Raw genomic sequence first — 23,652 nt, forward strand, 5'->3', positions numbered from 1 at the left:
AGCTTTAGCAACACTAGAAGCGGTAAGCCGATATGAAGTGCTGGTGCTTGCGAGGATGGACACTGCCACACAAATCAACTTTGACGAATGGCACTTAACTAAAACTGATGTTAACCCAATGTGATGGCACTGCAACCACAATTGACGTTTTACGAATATTAGGGTCTATTTAAAAAGTAGTTCCGAGCCCTGGGGTAGCTCTTTGGTATAATAATTGATTGTGGTGCAAAATGCTGGGGTTCAATTTCTGCTGAGACCCTGACATTTATTCTTTGCATTCGTTCATTAGAAAAGGCTACCAACGTCAGCTTTTTCTAAATGCTCACGCAACAAAATTGCCCGTCTCTGTCCCCGCTGTTCGTGGGTGGATATAAAGTGCCAATAACCAGTAGCACACGCTCGCATACCAGTGGCACATTCCCGCCCGTAGGTCTGTGTCACTGTCTGGTGGACAATGTTTGATGATGTAGGTGATGGGATTGTGACGTGTCATGACCAACGAGTCGTATTCGTAAAACCATATTACCCTTCCATAATAATTTTGGTTTACACTAAATTAAGAGGGTGATAGATGGGTGGTAGGTGGCTAGATAGATAGATAGACAAATATATACAGAGACGCTCAAAGTGCCTGCGGTACGCAAGGAAATTCCTTGCATTTAAAAGTGAGACAATAAAATTGAACTAAGCTACGTACCTATAGAAAACCTCACAGAGCTGACATGTGTACGCTCTAAGCTATCATTGAAAGCTGAAGTTGCCTGGCATTTTCACGAAAACTTGGCATCTCGCAAGAATGAATAAGATTTATTGTGTCATGGAGGGCCCAGTTTGTTCACTGATGCAGGAAAGATGCCAAGTCGTCGCGTTTGTTTCTTGCTGAAGCTAGCACAGATGAACAAGGAAGACTGACCATTCTTGAGAGGATGCTCCTGAATTCTGCTTAAGGGCACGAAAGGCTACGGGCATTGCCAATTGCGACAACGCTCTGTCACTCGCTGAGAGGTGGAAGTAAGTGGGATTAAAGTAGTTAACTGATTTATGGTCCCCTCATATCGTAATGCAGCCCCACCAGCATAATGCACTGCACTGCCATAGACAGAACAGTTGATATTCTCTGAGAACACTCTTTTATTCAAGTATTATTTAACATTTAAAATGTTTGTATTTTGACACAATCTGTATGACAAGGCGATATTAGAAATTATTACACTTATTGACACAATTATTCAAAAGCTTTCATGACTGAAAAAATAAGCCCACTAAAATGCTGCCCTCGATGAATTGCAGCTGCCTTTGCGACGTGAAAAAGGAGGGCATAGAAAAAACTCACACAGAAAGAAATTGTTGCAACAGAACACAAATAATTAAATAACACATCAATAGCAGCAACACCCAAAAACAGATGATGTTATGAGTCACTTTTTCAGGCTACATTGTAAGGCGACATAGTAAAAACACATCTGTCACAAATGTGAAACTTTGCAAATTTTCCATTTCCAAGAACAAGAGTAGTGACTGTAGACATTAGAAATGCTACTGGGCCAATAGCTGCCCATTAATGGGGTCCAACTTTCCTGCTATTTATTTATAGCATGAACTTCACATGAAACAGTGTGATGGACAAAGCAGTACACAATACTAAACACAGAAGAGAGTATGCTCACACGACAATTAAAATAGGAAAATTAGCTGTTTTCTTAAATTGGCCTCATGGCTCAAGTCTCGCTGTGGCTTCAACGACTTGCAATAATGCTACAAGCTTAACTGAATCAGACACTTCGGTGTAAAGTGTATGAAAGTGCAATGCTGATTCTGTTAAGGTAAATCTCACCTTTTTCACAACTTTTAAATGTCTGAGGAACCATATAGTCAAACAAGTTGGAACTTCGTTTCTTGCCTGAGCCAAACTCCATTCCAACTTGTAATTTTATAAACTGTAATGGTTACTATGTTGCAAGATGCATGTCTGGTTAAGTCAGGAAAAGTTGTTGCAGCCACTCATCAGAAGTATCAGATGCATTAACGAGTCGTTAATCGACAGACGTCGCTCTAACGCACCCACAATGACTCAGGGACAGCAAACCACCATCAAATCACTGGCTGCTTGAATAGTTACTGCTTAGATACTCATTCTGAATTAACAGCATAGGGAATTATTTACTTGCAAGAGCCTCAAGTACATGCCATCTGGCTAATCCAACAGACCGAATTTCTGAATTTCCCACTGCTTCAAAGACGTATCATGCTTCGTGACCTTTCAAAGGGCCGTGATCCCAAGAATCAAAATCACCATGTCGACTAGTTACCCAATGAATACCTAAGTCTCACCCTCATCACATGTTATCTAGATCAGATCTCACAATATTAAATGGTCTTCACTATGCACATTCCATAAGCTTGCACAAAGTTTCGACCTCTTTCGCAACAACTGCTTTCTCAATTTATGCACGATGCCACTACTATTGACATCATCAGCATCACTTATATATGATATGCCTTCATGTCAACGAATCGCCTGGTGCAGACTCTTTAAAATATCAGTGATGATCAACGAGGCAGTTAAGGAATACAGGTGTACATGTGCTTTGTCAGACAATTAGGTTAACTCTGTCGAGAATTGGCTTACACATCACAAGAACTATAAGCGCTTGTATCAACAGAAATTTTAGCCCCTTTCTACTGTTTTTAGCAACAGCATGCAAAGTTGCAATGAACGATCCACAGAAATAGTGGCGCATGCTATTTTGTGCACAATTTTTGGCTAATTTTCTCTTTCAGGTGTGACATTTAGGATGACAAATTAGGTCGTACTTCTGCATTGGTTCCTGCTTCTTTGAGCAATAATGCAACAACCTATGAGGACTCCATTTTTTCAAAAACAGCATTGTTGCCCCCTTTTAGAGATGTCATATCTTCTCGAAGGATCATGTAAATTTGCACATATGAACATCACCAATGGCAAATGATTGATATTTTTTTGATAAAGTCATAGTTAATGCTGTGCTTAATTGCAGCCAAATGCTGATAAGTGTCATGGGGCCTAGATTTTAAATATAATTATATTTTAGATATTTCAGTGATGTGATAGCTGCGCCAATTGCGCCGAACTGCGCCGAAAGGCGAATCCTGCGCCAGCCTGCGCCATTCTGGTCAAATATGAGCAATCTGCGCCGAGTCTGCGCCAGAAGTTGCCATTTGCACTGCCAGTTCTGAAACCGAAACTGGAGCCATTTGTGAACTGCCATGGTTGCTGGCAGGCTCGCCGCGAGAGCAGCCTTGCTCGTTAGGAGGCTCTTGTGATGGTAGTGAGTCACTACTAGTGACGCAGAGACGCTCAACCGCTGAAGCCTCCATGGCCGCATGGCCGCATGCAACATCGGAAATGGCGGGTTGCCGTTCGAAAGCTTCGAAAGGTTGCGTTGTCCTATTTGTTTGTGAAGTTTCGGCTGGTGCCTCGCAGCAGTCTTGAACCCCCCCTTCCGAGACTCAGTTTATTCCGTGCAGTGCGCCTCGCAGCTACCGTGGTAGCGACCGTCCGTCTCGCGGCCCGAAGAGACGGGCATCGTGATGCATGTACTGCTCGTGAAGCGCGTCAACGAAATTAGGCGGCGTGAATTCATGGCTGTTAAACTGAAATTTCTAAAATAGCGCATGCGCAGCAAGGTTCCGCGAAGCCCCCGCAACAGCTTATCGCTATCAACTTTGCCTGCGTCGAAAGCGCGCGCAAATATCAGTGCCCGGCTGCGACTGCGATTTTGCCCCGCAGAGATAGTGCTTGCGGCCGTACTTACGTTCTGCGTTTTGCGTTAAAAACCTTGGCCGATAATTGATATCTTATTACCCTACGTAACCCTTATTGTGCACGAAACTAACCTTATAATTTCTGCAAGCGAGCCGAGCCGATCGCACACGCATATGCATTTACCAGCTCCGTGGTAGCAGCGTCGCATTTCTCTCGGGGATTTCTAAACTGGTGTTTAAGCTTCTCAAATGAGAGGGCGTGTGTAGGTTTTTCCTAAAATTTTTTATTGCCATGCATAATTTGTAGTTTGTGCTTCACATCTTTGTCATTTGTCCAGTGTGCTGTGGTTTGCGTATGCATAATTTGTAGTTTGGGCTTCATATCTTTGTCATTTGTCCAGTGTGCTCTGGTTTGCGTATGTAACATTGAATCAAGGTTTTATTCTTTGTGCAAATGGTCATCACTTGCCGTCGCACTATGCGATACCGTACGCGTACGCCTGCTCCAAAACCATGCTGACCTGCTCCAAAACATGATTTTAGCTGCTCCAGAAGCTGCTCCAAAGTGGCTTGGGCCAATCACATCACTGTATTTACGTATTAATGCACACACGACCTAATGTGCAGTCTCCTGTAAACGTTCAAGGACAGTCACATTCCTGAACTCCTTAGAACAATATTTATCATGAGAGCCTCCCTGTATGTTCCTCTGTTGGCAACTTTGCTCTAAAATTGGCTCAGAAATTTTAGGAAAAGGCTGTTACAGACGTCGGAAAAACTGACACAGACAGCTAGTCATCTTTACAAATCATACCTGCAATTGTAATGAGAATGTTAATTCAATAACTTGGCAGGAAAAATAGGTGAACAAAACGAACTTTTCCTTTCATGGCGAAAAAATTCGGCACAGCCCGGAATTTCACTGCTTGAAATGCTCATTATTCAACCGCACTAGTTGCCATCAGACATATCTGCTGGGCCCTTGAATCAAAACTCGTGCTATCCATGGGCTTCAGCTCCTAACTGTATTTACTATAGTTTAAAGCTTTCCCAGTCAAGCAAGTCACATGACAACACCAGATATTAGCGCTAGAACTTCAAGGTGAAACTAATGCAACAAGTTGTGCATAATCTGGCCCTTTCGCTCTTTCAGATACGTGGTCTGAATCTTCCACAAACAAATTAAACACATTTGGAACACCAGAGTAATTCAAGCACTTGCACACTGTACATAAAGCGCAAAAAATGCATATGTCCTAACAGCAACCAATTGAAACGATTATACACACTTCGTGGGGCCACCTGTAGCCAACACAGAAAAACAAACAATTATAAGTCAAGTGAAACCCCGAACATTGAGAAAGCAGACATCTAAAGAAAAAATAACTTCAGTTGCATCTGTACAAAATGAGTGAGTTGAATAAAAAAAGTAACAGGTTCCTCATGAAATAGTGCACATAAGATTAAATGTGCATGAACACAGGAGGAAATCTGCCACAGAAATTGCGATGCTAATCTTTGTGAAAAAATTTACACTTCCTCCTGACTTTTGAACACAGCTTTGTAAACCAGTGGTCAAAAATAAGCATCACCTCAAAAGCATTCGTTAGAGAGATTCCCGATTCAGTGGAAATTTTGTGCAACACTAAAAGTTAAAGACACTGATTTTCTTCCACAGTTTTCTATGACACACTACTATCAGTGAACTACAAACTCTGTGTGATAAACAAAGCCTCAAACGTCGCAAGAACTAGATGAAAAGTACCTAAAATAACTCTGGATGTCACATTTAAACAACTTTCAAGCTTGGTTTAGAAGAAGAGTAGTCATTAGTATTTACATACTAGGAGGAATGTGGACACAGGGACTGGAATGACAACTTTACATTGTCATACATAAAGAATAATGGCAAGATCTACAAGAAGGCACAGGGATCTTCTGTTCGTCATAACTACAGCTTTGAAACTCACTGCCTGATCAAATTACATCCTAAAAGGTCGTACAAGGCACTTCAACTACACACCCACCAGTCAATGCCAAATGACAATCAATGCCATATGCAGCGTAGGTGTGGACAGTGTAGAAATAGAAGATTGATTTTCCTAAAAATCTAGACTGGTCTGGTCTCCAAACGTGTACCAGGAACGAGTGGGCTGCTTATTAACATTCATCGAAACTTTTTTACTGAGAAAGCCAAGGCTAAAAAAACATCATAGGTGCTTCGAGTTGTTCAAATAATGGGTTCCTTTCGTGCATCTAATACTAAATATAAAAATAAATTTTTAGCGATGTCAGTGGTATGTATCTTTGAATAAAGCTAGCTGCACCTGCAGTGGTGTATTTATCAGCCAAATTCACATGCTGTTTCACATTCACAGTGCACCCAATTTCACTCAGTTTGTCAACATAATTTGATATGATTGGACACACATACATAAAAGCAACTTGCAGTGTGAAAGATGTTAGGCACCGAAGCTGCTGTACCTGAGGCCTCTGCAACCGTGAGAACATGCTCACAGAACATAGTGATCGAAACACACTGAAATGCTTCAGTACTTTCCTGGAGCATAGCTAATCAACTGCCACAGTACTAGGCAAACCATGAGCTGAGGCTTCTGAGTGTATAGCTGGCACTGTTGGATGTCTGCACAACGGGCCCTCTCATGCAGGATGTTTCGTTGACTGGGCCCTTAGCAGGAAGAAAAGAAGGTGCTCTCAAGATTTGACTCACAAAGCGTACTTGCTCTGCAACTTTTTGTCACATTGGACCATGAAGGCATTTCTCGTTCATCCACCATGAGAACACCGGTTGCATCTGGCGACAAGCTAGGCACGCAATGTACGACGTTTCCAGTGAGTTGGCTCCACACCTGTTGCATTCCTGGACATAGGAAGAACTGGCACAGGCAGAATGTTGCATGGTGAAGTTCTTATAAACACCCTAAGCACTCTTGCTCACAGGTGCCACCTACTGAGACACGATGGACCCCTCTGCTTCCACTCCGACGGTGTAACGCACACTTCCTCAAAGGCTGACGTTGACGCCATAGTGCTGGCCCCGAGGAAGGCCATGTGGACACGATAGGGAGAAGCGTGCACCTGAAACAAAATCACCATGATCACTGAGAAAATTTTTGGTTTGAAAATGATTCGTCTTTCCACATATTTCCCAGTTCATCACAACTGTAGCACTTGCAGCCATGAATGATTCATGTGGTTCACATACTATGAGTGGCTAACTCAACATCAAGTCACTTAAAACAGCAAATGTTTATCTAATATTTCAAATTGTCTCACAGGCTCCTACACCAAAGTGTGAGGGGGGATTGCATAAGCAGCGGTAATGATAACAGGAAGATAATAACTTCACGTAGAATGGAACGCAGTTTCCAGAATCAAGTAAGACGCCTACTCAGTTCGGGTTACCCGGACAGCTTGTTTGTGGCAATAGGCAGTACTATGTTAAAGAAGTAAAAGAGGTGAAGTAACACCAACATGGCGGAAACAAGGCAAAAAAAAAAAAACGGTTGTAGCCATGCCCTTTGTGCAAAAGATGTCGCACTCTTTGACGAAGATTGTGCGCAAGCACGGAGTACACGTTGTTCTCACAACTCCCTGCAAACTGGCAAAACTTTGTCTCGTGATAGAATATCGTGGTAGGGGAAGGGTGAACAAGAGCGGTTGCACTAAAAAACATGCCACGCTGTTTGTCCTGTGTACTTCGGGGGTTATGTACATAATACCCTTGAGCTGCAGAAAAGTGTACATCAGCCAGACAGGTCGTTGTTTAAATGATCGACTCCGAGAACATGCGACATCCTTGAAGGTTCTCGCAGGTGGTATGCACTTGTCAATGCACTGCAGAGATTGTGGGTGCAATCCGTAGTTTGGCAGCATGAGGATTCTGGGCGAAGCTAAACACAGACAGACCAGAGAAATCATGGAAGCAGAACAGGTTAGGGCGAATGCAAGCACGTGTATCAGTGTGTGTATCAGTGTTCCTTTGGTAGCACTAAGTGAAAAAGAGGTGTCTTTTTTGAGCTGTTGAAGTAGATAAACATTCCTTTCTTTTTTGGAAAGGGGGGGGAGGGGGGGCACCTTGAAGTGACAGTTGGTTGCACCTGCACATTTTGTGTTCTCGTGCAATGAATGTTTTCTAAGAAAAGTTCAATTGTAAGTTGAGCATCTTTCCTGTCAGGTGCTTTTTCCTTGTACCTTGTCAGATCATATATTTCCACATTTCTTGACTTGAGCCAGCGTGGCTGGGGTCACGGAGCAGTAGAGACAGGCAAAGGAGTTGCAATAAAGAGAGGCGAGCAGACTTGTGAGAGAAAGGAACAACGAGTTGCGATAGAGTGAATAGATTGGAGCAGGCAGCAAGGAGGTGACCTTGGAAACTAAAACACGCAGGAAGAAGGCAGGTCGGGACAGCGTACTTGAAAGGTTCACGAAACACGCAACTCTAGAGTGAGATATTTTGGGAAAGTGGCCTGCGTGCACAAAGGTTAAAGAATCACATTGTGCCGCCGGTGGGCTTGCGTGGCCCAACCGTCTTTGATAATTTGCGAATCATTCCGTGTAACAGCCGTTTTAAGCTTTTGTTCATCTGGCACTCCGCTAAGCATGCCCTCCACATGCTAAGCCAGGTGAGGGAGAACAGGTTCTAAACACACAACGAATAGCGAATGATCAAAGCCAGTGTGGTAGCGCAAGTGCATGCACTAGAACGATACGACACTGATCCAGACAAGACACAGACTGAGTACTGTTGGCGGCCGAGGATGTTGGCGGATGGTCTGATCACTCTAGGCTGGTGATGCCAACGATAGTGTAACAAGATCAGCAATCAATAAGTGAAGGAAGACTAGTTTGACCGGCCTTCGAAAGATTGGTGGCAGTGTGAAAACACGGGCCTCGTCTGGTGATGCGTGATGCTTAGAGTAGCAGGGGGATAAAGGGAGTAGGGTTGTGTAACAATAAATGGTCGAGGAGAGCGATAAATGAGTGTGGAGACAGTGTTGGCTTTTAACAATAAGAATCTATAGACATCTTATCCATATCAGGTGTGTTCTTCGAATGGGTACCTGGTTGATCCACGATGGAGGTTTGGAAGGGTGAACAAGAGCGGTTGCACAAAAAAACATGCCATGCTGTTTGTACAGTGTATTTCAGGGGTTGTGTACATAATCCCCTTGCTCTGCGGGAAAGTGTACATTGGCCAGACGGGTTGTTGTTTAAATGATCGACTCGGAGAACATGCAACGTCCTTGAAGGTTCTCGCAGGTGGCACACACTTGTCAATGCGCGGCAGAGATCGTGGGCGCAATCTGCAGTTTGGCAGCAGGAGAATCCTGGGCGAATCTAAACACAGATTGACCAGAAAAATCATGGAAGCAGAACAGATAAGGGCAAACACAAGCACGTGTATCAGTGTTCCTTCGGTAGCAATAAATGAAAAAAGGTGTCCTTTTTGAGCTGTTGAAATAGATAAACGTATACCTTCCTTTTTTTGGGGGGGAGGGGGGGTGTGGCACGTTGAAGTGATAATTGGTTGCGCCTGCGCGTTTGTGTTCTCGTGCAATGAATGTTTTCTAATAAAAGTTCAGTTGTAAGTTGAGCGTCTTTCCTGTCAAGTGCCTTTTCCTTATACCTTGTGCGCTCATATATTTCCACATTACTCTGTAGACCGTTGCTCGGTGGAGGGGGCGGTACCTTATAAAGGAAGAAGTTCACACGAATGGACGTTGGTCCATTCTGCCATGGGTGGCAGGATGGCTAACATCACGGCTCGCGAATTGCAAACACAACAGTGCCAGAATGGTCAGGAGAATGGTAAGCTTCTGTGGTCTGATGACTCAGAGGCACTAGCACTAGGAATGCATTCCTTGTGGGAGGAACACACACAACAGGGCTTCACTGGAAAGAGGTGCTTGCGTTCTTCTGTAACCCAGCATATGTGGATGCCCCGGCTAAGACGTCTGTCTTTGCACGCCGGGCACAGAAGCTTCCGATCCATTCCATGCTTCAGAGGGCCTGGGTGATGCAGGTGGTGGCATGCCATTGGTCCATTCTGCCACGGGTGGCAGAATGGCTAACATCACGGCTCGCGAATTGCAAACACAACAGTGCCAGAATGGTCAGGAGAATGGTAAGCTTCTGTGGTCTGATGACTCAGAGGCACTAGCACTAGGAATGCATTCCTTGTGAGAGGACCAGACACAACAGGGCTTCACTGAAAGGAGGTGCTTGCGTTCTTCTGTAACCCAGCATATGTGGATGCCGCGGCTAAGATGTCTGTATTTGCACGCCGGGCACAGAAGCTTCCGATCCATTCCATGCTTCAGAGGGCCTGGGCGTTGCAGGTGGTGGCATGCCCATGTAATCCAGCTTAGTTGGAGCCGCCACCTCTGATCATGCCCTCCCCACCTCCTAGAGGTCCGCCATGGGCAACATGTGAGTGGCCGCAAAAGCTCACACGGCTAAGAAGGAGGGAACAGCAGGGAGTCCGCCTCACCCTCCATCGTTCTCGTGGAGCTGTTCTCGCTGGCCTGGCGTCGCTATGCTGACGGTGGCAAACTAAGGATCGCTCGTCTGTGTAGGTGTCGGTGCATGATACCGGACTTGTGGCCCCGTCGAGGCGCCTCACCAATGGCTTATAGGTAATCGAAAGTGGCTCACCAAGAAGTCGTTGAAGCGCCGACTCCGTTCACTATAAGCGATTAGTGGGTGTTCAGAGATGTCCTTTGTGCGATTTTGTGCCATTGAAATGTGTACAGTGGAAACCCGATCAAACATTTTTCAGCGGAACGGGTAGGAAAAACATAACAGCCGAGAAAATGCAAGAGCGAGGAAAGCTCCGAAAATGAATGAGAGCACAGACGCTTTGACTACAAGCAGTTTACTTCGACTAGGTGAGCCTAAGACTTAAAATATTTGAAGATAGTTGACTGCCGCTTCTTTCGCTCACTGGTAAGCACCAGGCATTTCTCAATGATCTGGAAGGCCGCATTGCTTTCAGCGTCGCTTTGGTGTGCGGCGTACCTGCGAAGGTAATACAGGGTCGCAACGGCTTCTCCAAAGTTGAGATCGGCTGACTCCTCTGCTAACTCTACAGAATCGTGTGGCTCGTGTTTGTCGCTGTCATCAATGTCCCCGTCTTCAGTTGCGATCAAGTTTGCAACGATCTCTGCAATTGTCTCGCACTTCGACGTCATGACGGCAGCATCCTCAGCGACGTAGTCGGCGTTCGTGGTACAGTGAAACCTCGTTAAACCGTACCCGCGTAAACAGTAGTTTCGTTTTAAAAGTAGTGAAGTCAAATGCCCGACTCGGCAGCCATTGAACATAATGCATTTTGTATCCGCATAAGCCGTACCAGCTTGTCGCGTATGTATCGGTTAATAAGTAGTTTTTCCAATTTTCGTTGCGCACTCGCCGCGGCATGTCGTCCCCCACTGGGCGTCTCGACAGAACAGCAAGCACCAGAGATCGAAACACGCCTCACTTGTTTGTGTTGATGATGATGACGGCTGTGTTGGTGAGCGCCATCTCTTGGATTTTTCTTCAACAAGAAGCACTCGGGCGGCTAGGCTTCTGGTGTTGTCAGCGCGATGGCGCTTTGCACAAACACGCAAACACGGTGTGCGCTTGTTTTGCTTTCTTTGTTCCTTTGGCGCCGCGCATAGGTGTTCTCTGGTTGCTCCGTGCCGTACAGCTTTCGCGTTGTTTTTCACGCGTTGTGTATGTGTGCTTGTGCTGCTTCGTACTTGCGTCATGCCGAAGCTGGGACAAAAGCATCGAGTGCTGATAATATAGGAGAACTTGGACATAATTCGTGCTATTGAAAGTGGTACGAAAAAATCGGCGCTGGCACGCGAAAAGGACCTGCCGTTAACCACGGTTTGATTGATTGATATGTGGGGTTTAACGTCCCAAAACCACTATATGATTATGAGAGACGCCGTAGTGGAGGGCTCCGGAAATTTAGACCACCTGGGGTTCTTTAACGTGCACCCAAATCTGAGCACACGGGCCTACAACATTTCCGCCTCGCCGTTAACCACGGTGTGTGGAGTTTGGAATCCAGAGAGAAGTTGCTCGGCAGTGCTGCTGTAACTGCGAAAAGGTGCCGGCTACGCGGTTCGGCGTTTTCGGATGTAGAGGAGGCGCTGTTGAAGTGGCTAAAAGCTGCGCGGTCAAAAAATCTGCCTATCAGCGGACCCCTGCTCGTGGAGAAGGTCCTGGTTTTTGCCTCGCAGCTCAACCATGACAACTTTGTGTGCAGCAATGGCTGGCTGGCCAGATTTAAGGCGAGGCAGAGCATTACCACGAGGACTGTTTCGGGAGAAGATTCTGCTGCTGACATGGATGGCGCGGAGCAGTGGCAAAATAGTAAGCTGAAGAACATCTTGGAAGACTACGTACCTGATGACATCTTTAATAAGGATGAATCGGCGCTATTCTTTAAGTTGCTACCAGACAAAACACTCGCGTTCAAAGGCGAAACATGCACCGGCGGCAAGCATGCAAAAGACAGAATATCAGTGGGGTTTTGCGTAAACATGACTGGAACTGACAAAACTCCGCTCCTCGTGATTGAAAATTCGGCGAAGCCTAGATGTTTCAAAGGCGCCCGGTTGCCATCAGGGGTCATCTATCGCAGCAACACCAAAGCATGGATGACGGCGAAACTCTTTGAGGAGTGCGTGCGCCTCATCGATCATCATTTTGCGGCTAAGAACAGAAGAGTTGTTATTATTTTAGACAACGCTTCGACGCACGTCGCCCTGGACAACCTGACGGCTGTGAAGTTGGCGTTTCTGCCACCAAACACAACAGTAATTGCCCAGCCCTTGGACCAAGGCATCATTCGAGCTGTAAAACAGCTCTACAAGAAGAATCTGCTGCGCAGATTTCTTCTCGCCATTGAATGTGGCAAATTATTCTCCATCGACCTCATTGGCGTGATTCACCTGCTCGAATACTCGTGGCGGCAGGTTGAAGCAACGACAGTTCAAAATTGCTTCAAGCGTGCTGGCTTCAGTGTGTGTGCGGGCGACGTAGATGACGCCAGTGACACCATCGACCAGACTTCGGACATTGTAGACGAAGCTTGCAAAACTCTGCTAGCTGAAGTGCTGGAGTGGCAGGGCGTTACGGAAGGCATTTCCTTCCCCGACTTCAGAGACGCAGACAGCGATGTGCAGACATCTCCGGACATGTCTGACGAAGCCATTATTGCCTCGGTTGTCGAAGTGTCGCCAAATGATAGTGATGAGGATGACATGGAAAGCGACAACACGGGTGATCCAGGTCCGACAGTGGCCGAAGCTGCGCATTGCGTCAGCGTCATGCGGGTATTTGCCGAGAAGAGGGGGCTGGCGGAAAAGCTGGCTCACAGCATAAGTGAGTTTGAGGCCGCTGTCGTTGCTGCTAGGCCGCTGCGTCGTCAAATGAAAATTAGAGACTTTGTCACGTGAAGTTAATAAATTACTGCACGTTTTTTGTTCTTTCATCGCACTCCCTGAAGGTATTTTTTTTTGACAGGTAAGTGAGCGACCTGACGCTATTTCGGTTAAGCAGTACTACCGTTTAGTACGTACTTTTTCCGAGCTCCGGCCAACTATGGTTTAACGAGGTTTCACTGTACCTGTGACGCCCAGCTTATTTCTTGCTTTGTTGAGCTCTTGCTCACAAGAGGCTGCTTCCGATCGTTGAGCTTCGATGGCAGGCTTCCCTTCGCTGTCTATACGGAAGGAACACCTCACGAAGCAGTGCTCTACAGTTGACGCGCTCACTACACTCCACGCTGATGTGACGTAATGCATGGAGTCGAGTACCGAAATTGTCGTAGGCTGCTGTCCACAATCAATAGGCGTGAGACAGCGCTTGAAGATGCTTGTTCGGTACAAATGCTTCACACATTTTATGACCCCGGCATCCAACAGCTGCAAGTGGCTTGTCGTATTTGGTGAAAACAAAAACAAAAACAAAAACATGTTTGACATTTAGCAGAAACCGCAGATCTTTCAGGTAGGCAGCACGATGGTCCAGGAAAAGGAGAACTCTTCTGCACTCGGAACCCACCTTATTATCGAAGTATCGAAGTAACCTTTCAAACAAAGCGCACGTCATCCACGAACGACTGTTACTTCTATAGTGGAATGGCAGCAGGCGAATTTTTTTCAAGCACCGTGGGTTTTAAGCTTGCCGATAACCCACGGTTTGTCTGATGACGTAAACGCCCGCGACATCAACGTCTTGCCCGCCATTTGGACCTTCCACTGCGCCTCCTATAGTCGCTGGAGTAATCGAATAAAAGAGGCCTTCCACATAAAAATGGGATGTGAATTCCCAGCTGAAAATTGAGTTTCCAGCCTGGATTTCAGCTGGAAACTGCTATTCAGGTAAAAAATTTCCCGTTCCCAGCAGGAAATGCCATTTCCGGCTGAGAATTAATCCCATCCCGGGCTGAGAATGGTTATTTTCAGGCTGGAAATGAAAATAATTCCCGACTGGAAAGACAGCTGTAAATATAATTTCCAAACTGGGACTGGAAAGCTTCAAGCTGGAAGTGTGGCTTTCCAGTCAGGAATCATTTCAATGTCCAGCTTGAAGTTTTCCAGTCCCAGTTTGACAGTTAAATTTACAGCTAGAAATTTTTCCATCTTCAGTTGGGAAATAATTTGCTCGATTAGCATGAAATTTTCCTGTTTGAGAATGATTATTTTATAAACGAAATTCGAGCCAAACAAAAAATCACTCTACATACAAGTGATATAGATTAAGTGCTTACCCTGTTTATTCGAATGTAACGCGATTTTTCTAGTCTTTTTTTTCCTAGACATATCACATTGTTGATGATGACAGGGGGAGGTTGGGAATGACGTACATGCGTGTTATGTATTTATTTGTCATACTGTTAACCCTCACTTGAGAGTCGTTACAGGGAGGGTGAAGAATTGAGTTGCACAAAATGAAATATTGGAAAAGACATTGTAAGATGAACTCTGTAACGTATAGCATAATTATATTAGAGACACAGTTGCATGCTTTTTCACTCAATACATTTACAACATAATATCTATGACCGATGAAACATTTGTAAGGAAACGCATACATGAACACTGATAACTTTACATCTTCAACAAAATGCCTATCGAGAGCAACCTCAAAATCACTCAAAGTTCTTTTTTTAAGTATTTATTAGTATTTATTTGTGTTTGCTTCAAAACGAAAATTTCAGTTGCTAGTAAGCGCTCGTCTGTGTCCTCTCTGAGTGTTTGTAATTTTTAGCGCTAGTTTCAACATGAACCTTTACCAACACGCCCAACTGGCAGTCATCCTAAATGATAAGTGACCTTTCAGCAATGCAGGCTATCCATTCGAGCATGACTCAGAATATCACATGCATGCATGGGCGTCGACAGGGGGGTGGAAAAGCGGCACTTGCCCCCCTCAATAAACACCAACACTTGCCCTCACCGAAGCTACACCAGCTGCTGTCCTCCTCCCCCAGCAAGGGTGTAACACAAATTTTCACCCCCCCTCCAAAAAAATATCCTGCCGACGACCAAGATCATATGGCGCACTGCAGACATTTAACCACTGTGATTTTAGGCACCCCGTACAGCTGAGAATTAAATATAGGGCTGGGGCAGAATGTGCTTCTATTTGACCTTATAATCGTGCACTGGGCGAACATGGCGTTGCAAAGTGTTGGGTTTCGTAAGTGTTGTAAATGTCACGAGGCTAGTACCTCTAAGTGGTTCTAAGAGAGAAAGGAAGAGAAAAGTGAGCCCCGTAACCGTCTGCTTCAGCGAGCGAAACCTCAACAGTAGCTCACAAAGGATTGGGGTGAGGAGTGATTAAAAGGGTAGGAATAAAGGTGTAGATAGAGAGAAAGAGGCGTGAGGTGGTAAGGCAGAGATTGACGACATATCGAGGGGATAGGAGAGATAGGAAAGATGGAAACATGGTCACAGGAGTCCGAGGACGGGGCACCACTTGCGAGAGCTCTTGTCGGCGTCAGGAGGTGGCGTAGAGCAAGTCCAGTCGGTCATAGCTACACTGTCGTCGGAGGTCGGCGTCAGGAGATGACGTAGGGCGAGCCCAGTCGGCCAGAGCTACGCTGACGTCGGAGATCGCGAGGGCACAACCGGTCGGCACGGAATCCAGCGAGCGAGTCCCTCAATTAAAGCATATCATGTGGACTTCCAATCATCCACTGTTTCCACGTTTACACTTGCTGCTTCTCTGCTTACAGTTTTGTAAGCGAAGCCATGCCTCTTGCGGAAACAATCGATTCAGCCATTTGACTCTGCAAAATTAGCAATGCCCAGTCTGTCGACTATTTCTATCACCTTCTCACGTAAAATGCTGCCGTTGAAGTTGATACCCGCAGCGCAACTTTGTTTGAACCAGGTGAGAAGAGCCTCGTTGAGGTTCCCGTGCTTAATGCCACGAGCTTCCTCGGCTTTCGGGACGAAGAGAGCGGCATTCCCTTCAATCTTGGCACACTACAAGATGATGCTGTTGAGTGTTGATGGTGGCAGTGTAATGTCTCTGGCAATGTCGACCCTTTTTCGCGCTGACTTCTTGTTGATTGCTTTAAGTACATCCAACTTTTACTCAAGGGAAAGTGCGTTCTACTTACGAAATGCCATTAAGGCTTGACAAAGATTGTGTTGACAAGTTCAACGGTAAAAGGCTTAGCGCACACACAACAGCGACTGAAGACAAGTCACAACGTGCGGTGCGGTAATGGGACTGTCAGGCACTACCGGCACTTCGTAGAGAAACTTCCATTGTAAGCACAGTGATGATGGTGATAGCACTTTTCACACATGGCCATCTAGCCAAGGCCTCTACAACTCACCGGCAGCTTCTTGCAACCTGTTTTGTAGCCAATCCAGGCCAAGACTGTATAATGTCAAATCAAAATGGAGGTGCTTGGGTAGGTTAGGCGGACTAGTTTGTGACGCATCGTGCAGAAACGTTTTCACAGTTGCCACGTAACAGCGGGGTTCGCAATACATGGGGTTCTATGAGGCCTATGCCGAAACCGATAGACGACAACGTAACAGCCGAGAAATAGCAGCAGTGAGGAACGTAACCGACGAGTTCCACTGCATTTCCACAGTAACGCATGTGTCGTTTGTCTTAAGAGGGGACACGGGTCCTGAAAGGCCGAAATCGCGAAAAAACAGACTGTTTGAAGTTGACATTTTCGGAATCTGCAAGTATTTTTGCACTTATCTGAGAAGTTTCAAGCTTCTCGCGTCACTATTTCTGGCACAAAATCAATTTATAACAACCCTGTGAGATGAATCTCAGCACAAATAGATGCTAAAGTCGTGCTTTTTCCACGCCAAACCGTTGCTGTTACACACGAGCTATCGTGGTCATCTTGGTCTCGTTTGGAAGAGTCGTTCTTCACTTTCAATTTCCCGCCACTAGTGGCTCGCCTTGCTCATTGGTTTTTCAGCAAAAACGTGTCATCGAGAAGCACCACCATGCGATTCTATTGGCTGCTTGGGGCACGTGACAAAACCTAGGCACCCCATCGGCCAAGTGGCGTTTCTGGCGTCTGCTCCTTCATCGTGACGCGTACGGACACGGACATTTTGTCATGGTACTGTCGACTGCCTGCCGCAGTAAAGAAGTTCCTCGCCACACTAATTGTGAAACGGGTGTGGTGATCATTCATTCGTTGTGAACTTCAGAAAGAGCCCCGCTATCACTCGGGACAGGGAGGATAGCAAACTCACGGCATTCAACGGCAATCGCCGAGTCACCGGTGTAGGCCTAACTCACGTACGAGCCCGTCAGTTGTCGACAACGTCGCTGAAAGCGGCAGTGTTTTGGAGCTTCAACAGTTACAGGACGGCAAGTAAAAAAGCAGAAGTGAAGCTACGAGAGATAGCAATCTTTGCAATGGTGGAACGGAAGGGCAGTCTTATAGCTAAACGCGCCGATGCCGTGGGTTCCCCCCGTCTGACATGAACTGCGTGACAAGTCGTCAGAGTGGAGTTCGCCGCGCGCCGGCAAACAGAAAATCAATCAGTTTACGGTGAACTTGCTCGCCGCCCGTGCAATGAAGGCGACTGGTAACAGGTAGAATGCTTGTAGTGACGCGTCCACAACGATGAACATATTGCGCCGCGGCCTTCACTTGGAAATGTGACAATCTTACGTGAAAAGGAAACTAACACCTCGCTGCTCTTGGAGCCTTGAAATTGATAAGCGAGTACACAAGTTCGGTCTGCGACATCAACAACTCAATCTGGACAAGCCGGAAAAGCGCATTATTATACAATAGATCATGGATTACGCGTGCCCATAAGTCGCACATACGCATATGTGTCACCGAACTGATAAGTGGCCTAGTTGGCAGACGAGCACACGGCGACGGCATCAGCTCGCAAGTGTGCCTCGGCGGAAAACATGCCGCGGCCATTGAAAAAACGCCATTTAGGTGACGCAAAACAGAGGGACCACAAGCCTGGTGCCTGCTGACAAAGCTGAATTAGCAAATCATTCTAAATAAACAGCTTTTCCATGCTACTGTCAGCCGAAAATGGATTCAAATTTTGCTGCAGTTGTAAACTTGTCTAAAAAATATATCTGCCTTCAGAGCAGCTAGGACTGTCATTTTTGTTGTGACATGTAGCTGTATCTTTAGTTTCCACAATGGTAGGTATGAATTTTTCATTGAGATCTTAAATAAATTTAATTTTTGCCAGAAATTGGAGCATAAAGTGGGTGTGTCTGCAACACCGAAACGCAAGGTGCGACAAACCTTGTTAAAATTATCAAATAAAAAAAAGCACTCCTACCACGGTGTAGCCTATATTCATTAGTACACAGGCATGTGCCAATTGTAGCTCTGAAATAAAAATTTCTTGTGTCATTATACCGGCAAACAATAGGTAATTAATTTTAGGATAACTAAAAAACTAATTGGTTTAGAGGAACAGTAATTACATTTTTGAAATCAGCATCAAAAACTAATTCCCACTGTGAATTTTTTTTTTTATAAACACATGAAAATATCTGGCATTTCCTCTCAAGTACAGTGTTCCCCCTTAAGCGAAAGTTCATTTTAAGCGGGGCTGTCATATGTGGGCTTGACTGTAACTTATTTTGTGCCACCTTTGTTATTTATAGTACTCCCCCTGCAATATTCTGAACAAATGCATGCTCAGTTGTGGACCCAGCAATTATCAAACCATGTGGCATAGCTAAACTAATCTGGATGTAACTTGTCACAGTTTTACCAAACACTGTCCTATCAAATTTCGAGTTTTTCTGTTTTCGTTTTTTGTGCACAAGCAAGAGCTTTCAAAGCAAAAGCTTTTTACGCTTTTGCTTTAAACATGCTTGCTGATGTGCCTGGACTTGAGATCTAGCCATCAACTTTAGCTGCTGAATGGAAAGTCTACCCAGTTACGTGTGTATGTTCGGTTGTCTGCCCATCCATTGCCGATAGCTAATGGAGTTCTATCTGCGTTCAAGACTTGTGCTCTAACCTTGGGCTGTAGCGACTCGGGAGTGAGGGCATCCAGTTCGGTCTGCAGCCGCTGAGGCAATCCCGGCAACAGCGAGAGGCCTCCTGAGAGGAACACAGAGCGTGCCATCTGTCGACGCACATCCAGCGAGCATTCCTGAAGGGCACGCTGCAGCAGCTTGCCGAGGCCTGGGCAGTCCAGGCCCCACAGCTCAGGTCGAAACAAACCTTCTGGGCACTGAAACCGCCCCAAGTCCAAGCGGGCCTCCCTGCAGACAAAACATCAGGGCTGTCTGAAACACCACAAGCCAGAGATCCCACATTTTCTCATTTTCCTAATAAGTACAGTTTCAACAGAAAAAGATTTGCACAAGTGAAAAGTGGTCGAAGCCGCGAAATCGCGACACGTGATGCATTTGTTCATGAGCCCACCAATAGCAAAATCGCCAAGCACATTCCGTTTTCCGTCGGCGGACCAGGGGACAAGCAGCTTATCATGCTCTTGGCCCATCCAAAAGGCCATATCAAAGAAACGCTTGTTAATAGCTTATTCACAGATGTGGCTATGCAGACAATATTTTTTTTGCTTTTTTTTTCACTGCAGTTGCAAGCAACCATATTTTTGTTTTATTGCAGTTGCCCAGAAAAAGATGCTTGTTGGAGTGCTTTCCGCCAGCCACTTCTGCTTTCGAAAATGGAGTGTTCTTGAGGATTGTCGTGCTTGGGGAAAAAGCAGTGTCATACGTGAAGCAATCTTGCCGCTTCAGCAGTCAGTTACTAGTGCCGATCTTCATTTTTTTCATTGGGACTGCACATTTATGAGCATTAATTCAGCTTTGTTAAACAACATTAGAATTATTTTTGAACCCATTGGAATTAACAAAGCTTTGTTTGGGTGAGCTAAGCAGACATAAATGGTCTCAAGAATTCTTTTTCATGAGCCACAACATGCATGTCACCACGCGCTGAAATATTTATTTATTTATTTATTTATTTATTTAACAATACTGCCAATCTCATCAGAGACAATAACAGGGAGGGCATATGAAAGTGAATATTTGTTTACACAAAGTCATAATGATAGAAAACACAAGAAAAAGCCGGAATCAGAAAATGACATACAAATCATAAATTATAGATTTCTATTAAAAGAACACACAATCAAACAACTTTAGTAATAGCAAAATCATGAACTAGGTTATCATTAAAAACGACTGCAAAAAGATAATGCATGCGTTTATATTATGGGGCTGGGACAACAAGTAGACATTTTTATTGAACAACTTACCGTATTTACTCGATTCTACCGCGCCCTCGATTGCAACCCGCACTTGGTTTTCACGATGAAAAAAAAAAAAAAGCAAGACATCGATTGCAACGCGCACTCATTTTTCTTGTTGGCTCGCACGATCACAGTACTCGGGAAAACGACTCCTTTCGGGAGCGTCTTCCGTTTACATATGAGGTACGGGGGAAGCATGTGCCTATCTGACGTGCAACGGAGCATTGCCGTCACTCTTGTTTTACCGTGGCCCGATGTCAGCATGCGAACTTGCTTCGCGCCCTTTTTCTTGACAGTTGTGGTGCCAGGCGTCTCGAAGTGAAGAGGCGTCTGATCGGCATTCCCGATTTGCCCAAGCAGGTAGCCGTGGTTGTGCCGCAAGTTTAGGATGAACCTCTGAAAACTGTGAAGCTTTTCTTCGTACTCCTCCAGCAAGTTTTGGCCCATGCCCATTCGCTTTTGGAGAGAAAAGCCTTTCCTTTTCATTAAGTTAGTTAGCCAGCACCTGCTCGCTTCGAACTGGCTCCGCGTTAGCCCTTTTTCTAAAGCTAACTGCATAGCCAGCACTTGAAGCAGTTCTGTCGTCACGGGCCGCTGTGCCGCTCGCTGCTCAAGCACATACTCGGCGAGCAGCCCTTCAATTTGCGGAAACCGACCCTGCTGTGGTCCACTTAAGCCTTTGCGTGAATCTTTGGTGTAGTCAATCTTCTGCTTTTGTTTCCGCCAGTCCCACATGCACGTTTCGGGAACTCCGAACGACCGCGATGCAGCCCGATTTCCGCCTGTTTCGGCACACGCGATGACTTTTCTTTTAATAGCGGCATTGTGGTGCACTCGTCGAGTTTTTGGAGTCGGCCCTTCCATGCCGTCGATGCTAATGAACTACAAGATGACGAACTCTTCAGCACATGTACGAAGTGCCACACATGGGAAACACATAGGCAGAAATGGCCGACCCGCCATGCCGAAGCACGTAGGGGGCGGCCATTTTAGAAATGCCGATGGCAATAGAATGACCGTATTCATTTTTTTTCACACTCGATTTTAACGCGCATGCCATTTATGAACTCGCTTAACCGGAAAAAAGGTGTGCGTTAGATTCGAGTAATTACGGTATTCAAATAATTTATGAACAATAAACTAATTGAAAAACATGTCACTTGAAATATAACGATCATAGAAAACAAAACTTTGTATTAGTAGTAACATGACACTGACTCATAATTTATTGGGTTTATTGATGACGTGATGTCGTTAGTGCGATCTATAAGGCAGGCAATATATATATATATATATATATATATATATATACATATATATATATATATATATATTGCAAGCATATATATGTAGAACAAAAAGAATATTTTGATTCCGGAGATCACCGACAATGTGTTTCTAAAATTCTGAAATTCCCTTTAAAATTGATACGAGATATCAGAAATGCCACCTTCTTTCAAGTGGAAACATTACTTGAGCTTCTGTTTATAGCCCCTCCTCCGTCATTGCAACACACTCTCCCTGTCCATGTCGGATTAATTTTTGCAAATGAGTTCTGCGGAAACCCGTAAGGTGGCGGAAGAATTAAGAAAGGGAAAATAGACAACCACAATTTTTGCCACCGCGGCCCAACAGCTGGTGTACAATTGAGACCTTAGTAATACAGAAAAACAACCCACTTGCAAACCTACATACTTTGTTAACTGGGACTAATGCTTTTTTTTTTCTTATAATCATCAGTGTGACATTGTCAGTGATGTTACTGACCAAAGGCTTTTTTGATGAAGCCTCTGAAGCATCTAAATCTAGAGCAGCATAATTTTTTGGAGGAGTCAACTGTCATACACGTTCGAACACAAACATTTATACATGTGCAAGTTGTAGCATGTTTAAAAAAACAAAAACAGCTAAGTTCAGTGCACACATGCAAGTATGCTTACTTTGAATATTCCTAATGCTTAATTAAGTTTGTGCACCGCTCTCAGTTTTTTCGTCAACATTCCTAAGTTACTAGATTTCTAATATCTCGGGCAATCAAAGACTTGCAACCATTCACGTCGTATTTGTAAATGAATCTGGTTTTTTTTTTGGTGCTTTAGTTTCTTGAAGCTTTAGCTGATTAGTGCCTGCTGTCATGTTTCATCGACAGAATCATTAGTATCCTGGTGCCTGCATGATTATACCAACAAACAGGGTTTAGTAACTGGTTCTTTGTGCCTGAAATCTGCTATTCACTACAGCAATGTTATGGTAATGGATGGGTATGCATTCACTTTTGACAACCTCCTGAAAACATACTGTTGCCACAATAAAGAAGGCCAAATAAAGTACTATACCGGCAGCCTATAACGAACTTGAGCGTGACGTGGCATCCATTTACTTTATCCCGAAGTTCATAGCAAATAAAACAGCTTTAAAAAGTTGAAAATGAAAACACAATTTTTTTTTGCAAAGAAGTCTGTAATGCACGTGTTTTGAAGAGCAAAAGCGATAAGTTTATTTAAAGTGGCAGCGTGCTCCCTGCCGAGGCCCTTAGCATATACAAACTACCTGAGTTAATGTATCCAATCGCTACAATTGCTACAAGCATGTTTGTAGGCACTAGCTCCAAAGTTTCATTGTCATCATCATCTGATTCTTCCAAATTGTTCTGGCCGTGCAGTTCATTCACAATGTCCTCATTTGAGCTTGGTTCGGCAGTGCCAGCATCATCATCAGCCGCAGTGAAATGATCACAACAGATGTACCACCCTACCATGCTGGAGGCGACGACGCACTGCCATAAATCACTGCCAGAAAGGCCCTGTTCCGAAGCTTCAGGCCTGCCATTGGGTTTGATGTCGACAAAGTTGGCCTCGCTAACATACACATGCAGACGTCACCTCCGCCCCAGTAGCCTTCACCATCTCCACAGCTGAATACAGGGACACCCGAAGCGGCAACTTGGAAGCTGGGCGGTCAACAGATATCAGCAAGCGCTCTACAACACGGCACCTGTAGACACACTGTGCTTCTAATTCTCCACTGATAAGAATGCCTTTAGCGGCACATGCGACCATGTCATGATGGAAGCTTTTGAAAGCTGTGGCCAGCGGCAGTGTTCGTGTGAGCTCCTTCG

At 45.1% G+C, this 23,652-nt stretch overlaps 1 protein-coding gene across 3 annotated transcripts in view; it reads right to left on the reverse strand.

Annotated features, from left to right (window-relative positions):
• Positions 1 to 1,113: 1,113 nt before the first annotated feature.
• LOC119163047 (uncharacterized) overlaps positions 1,114 to 23,652 on the reverse strand; it is a 512,110-nt gene continuing 489,571 nt past the window's right edge. For all 3 annotated transcript variants that reach the window (XM_037414982.2, XM_075874279.1, XM_075874278.1), the window contains 2 exons: positions 19,275 to 19,521; positions 1,114 to 6,843 (listed from right to left, as the gene is read on the reverse strand). In XM_037414982.2, coding sequence (XP_037270879.2) covers positions 6,700 to 6,843; positions 19,275 to 19,521 — 391 coding nt within the window. In that variant the 3' untranslated portion in view covers positions 1,114 to 6,699. The remainder of the gene's footprint in view (positions 6,844 to 19,274; positions 19,522 to 23,652) is intronic.

The sequence above is a fragment of the Rhipicephalus microplus genome, chromosome 9 (assembly GCF_043290135.1).
Source record: "Rhipicephalus microplus isolate Deutch F79 chromosome 9, USDA_Rmic, whole genome shotgun sequence".
In the NCBI taxonomy this organism is placed as follows: domain Eukaryota; kingdom Metazoa; phylum Arthropoda; class Arachnida; order Ixodida; family Ixodidae; genus Rhipicephalus; species Rhipicephalus microplus.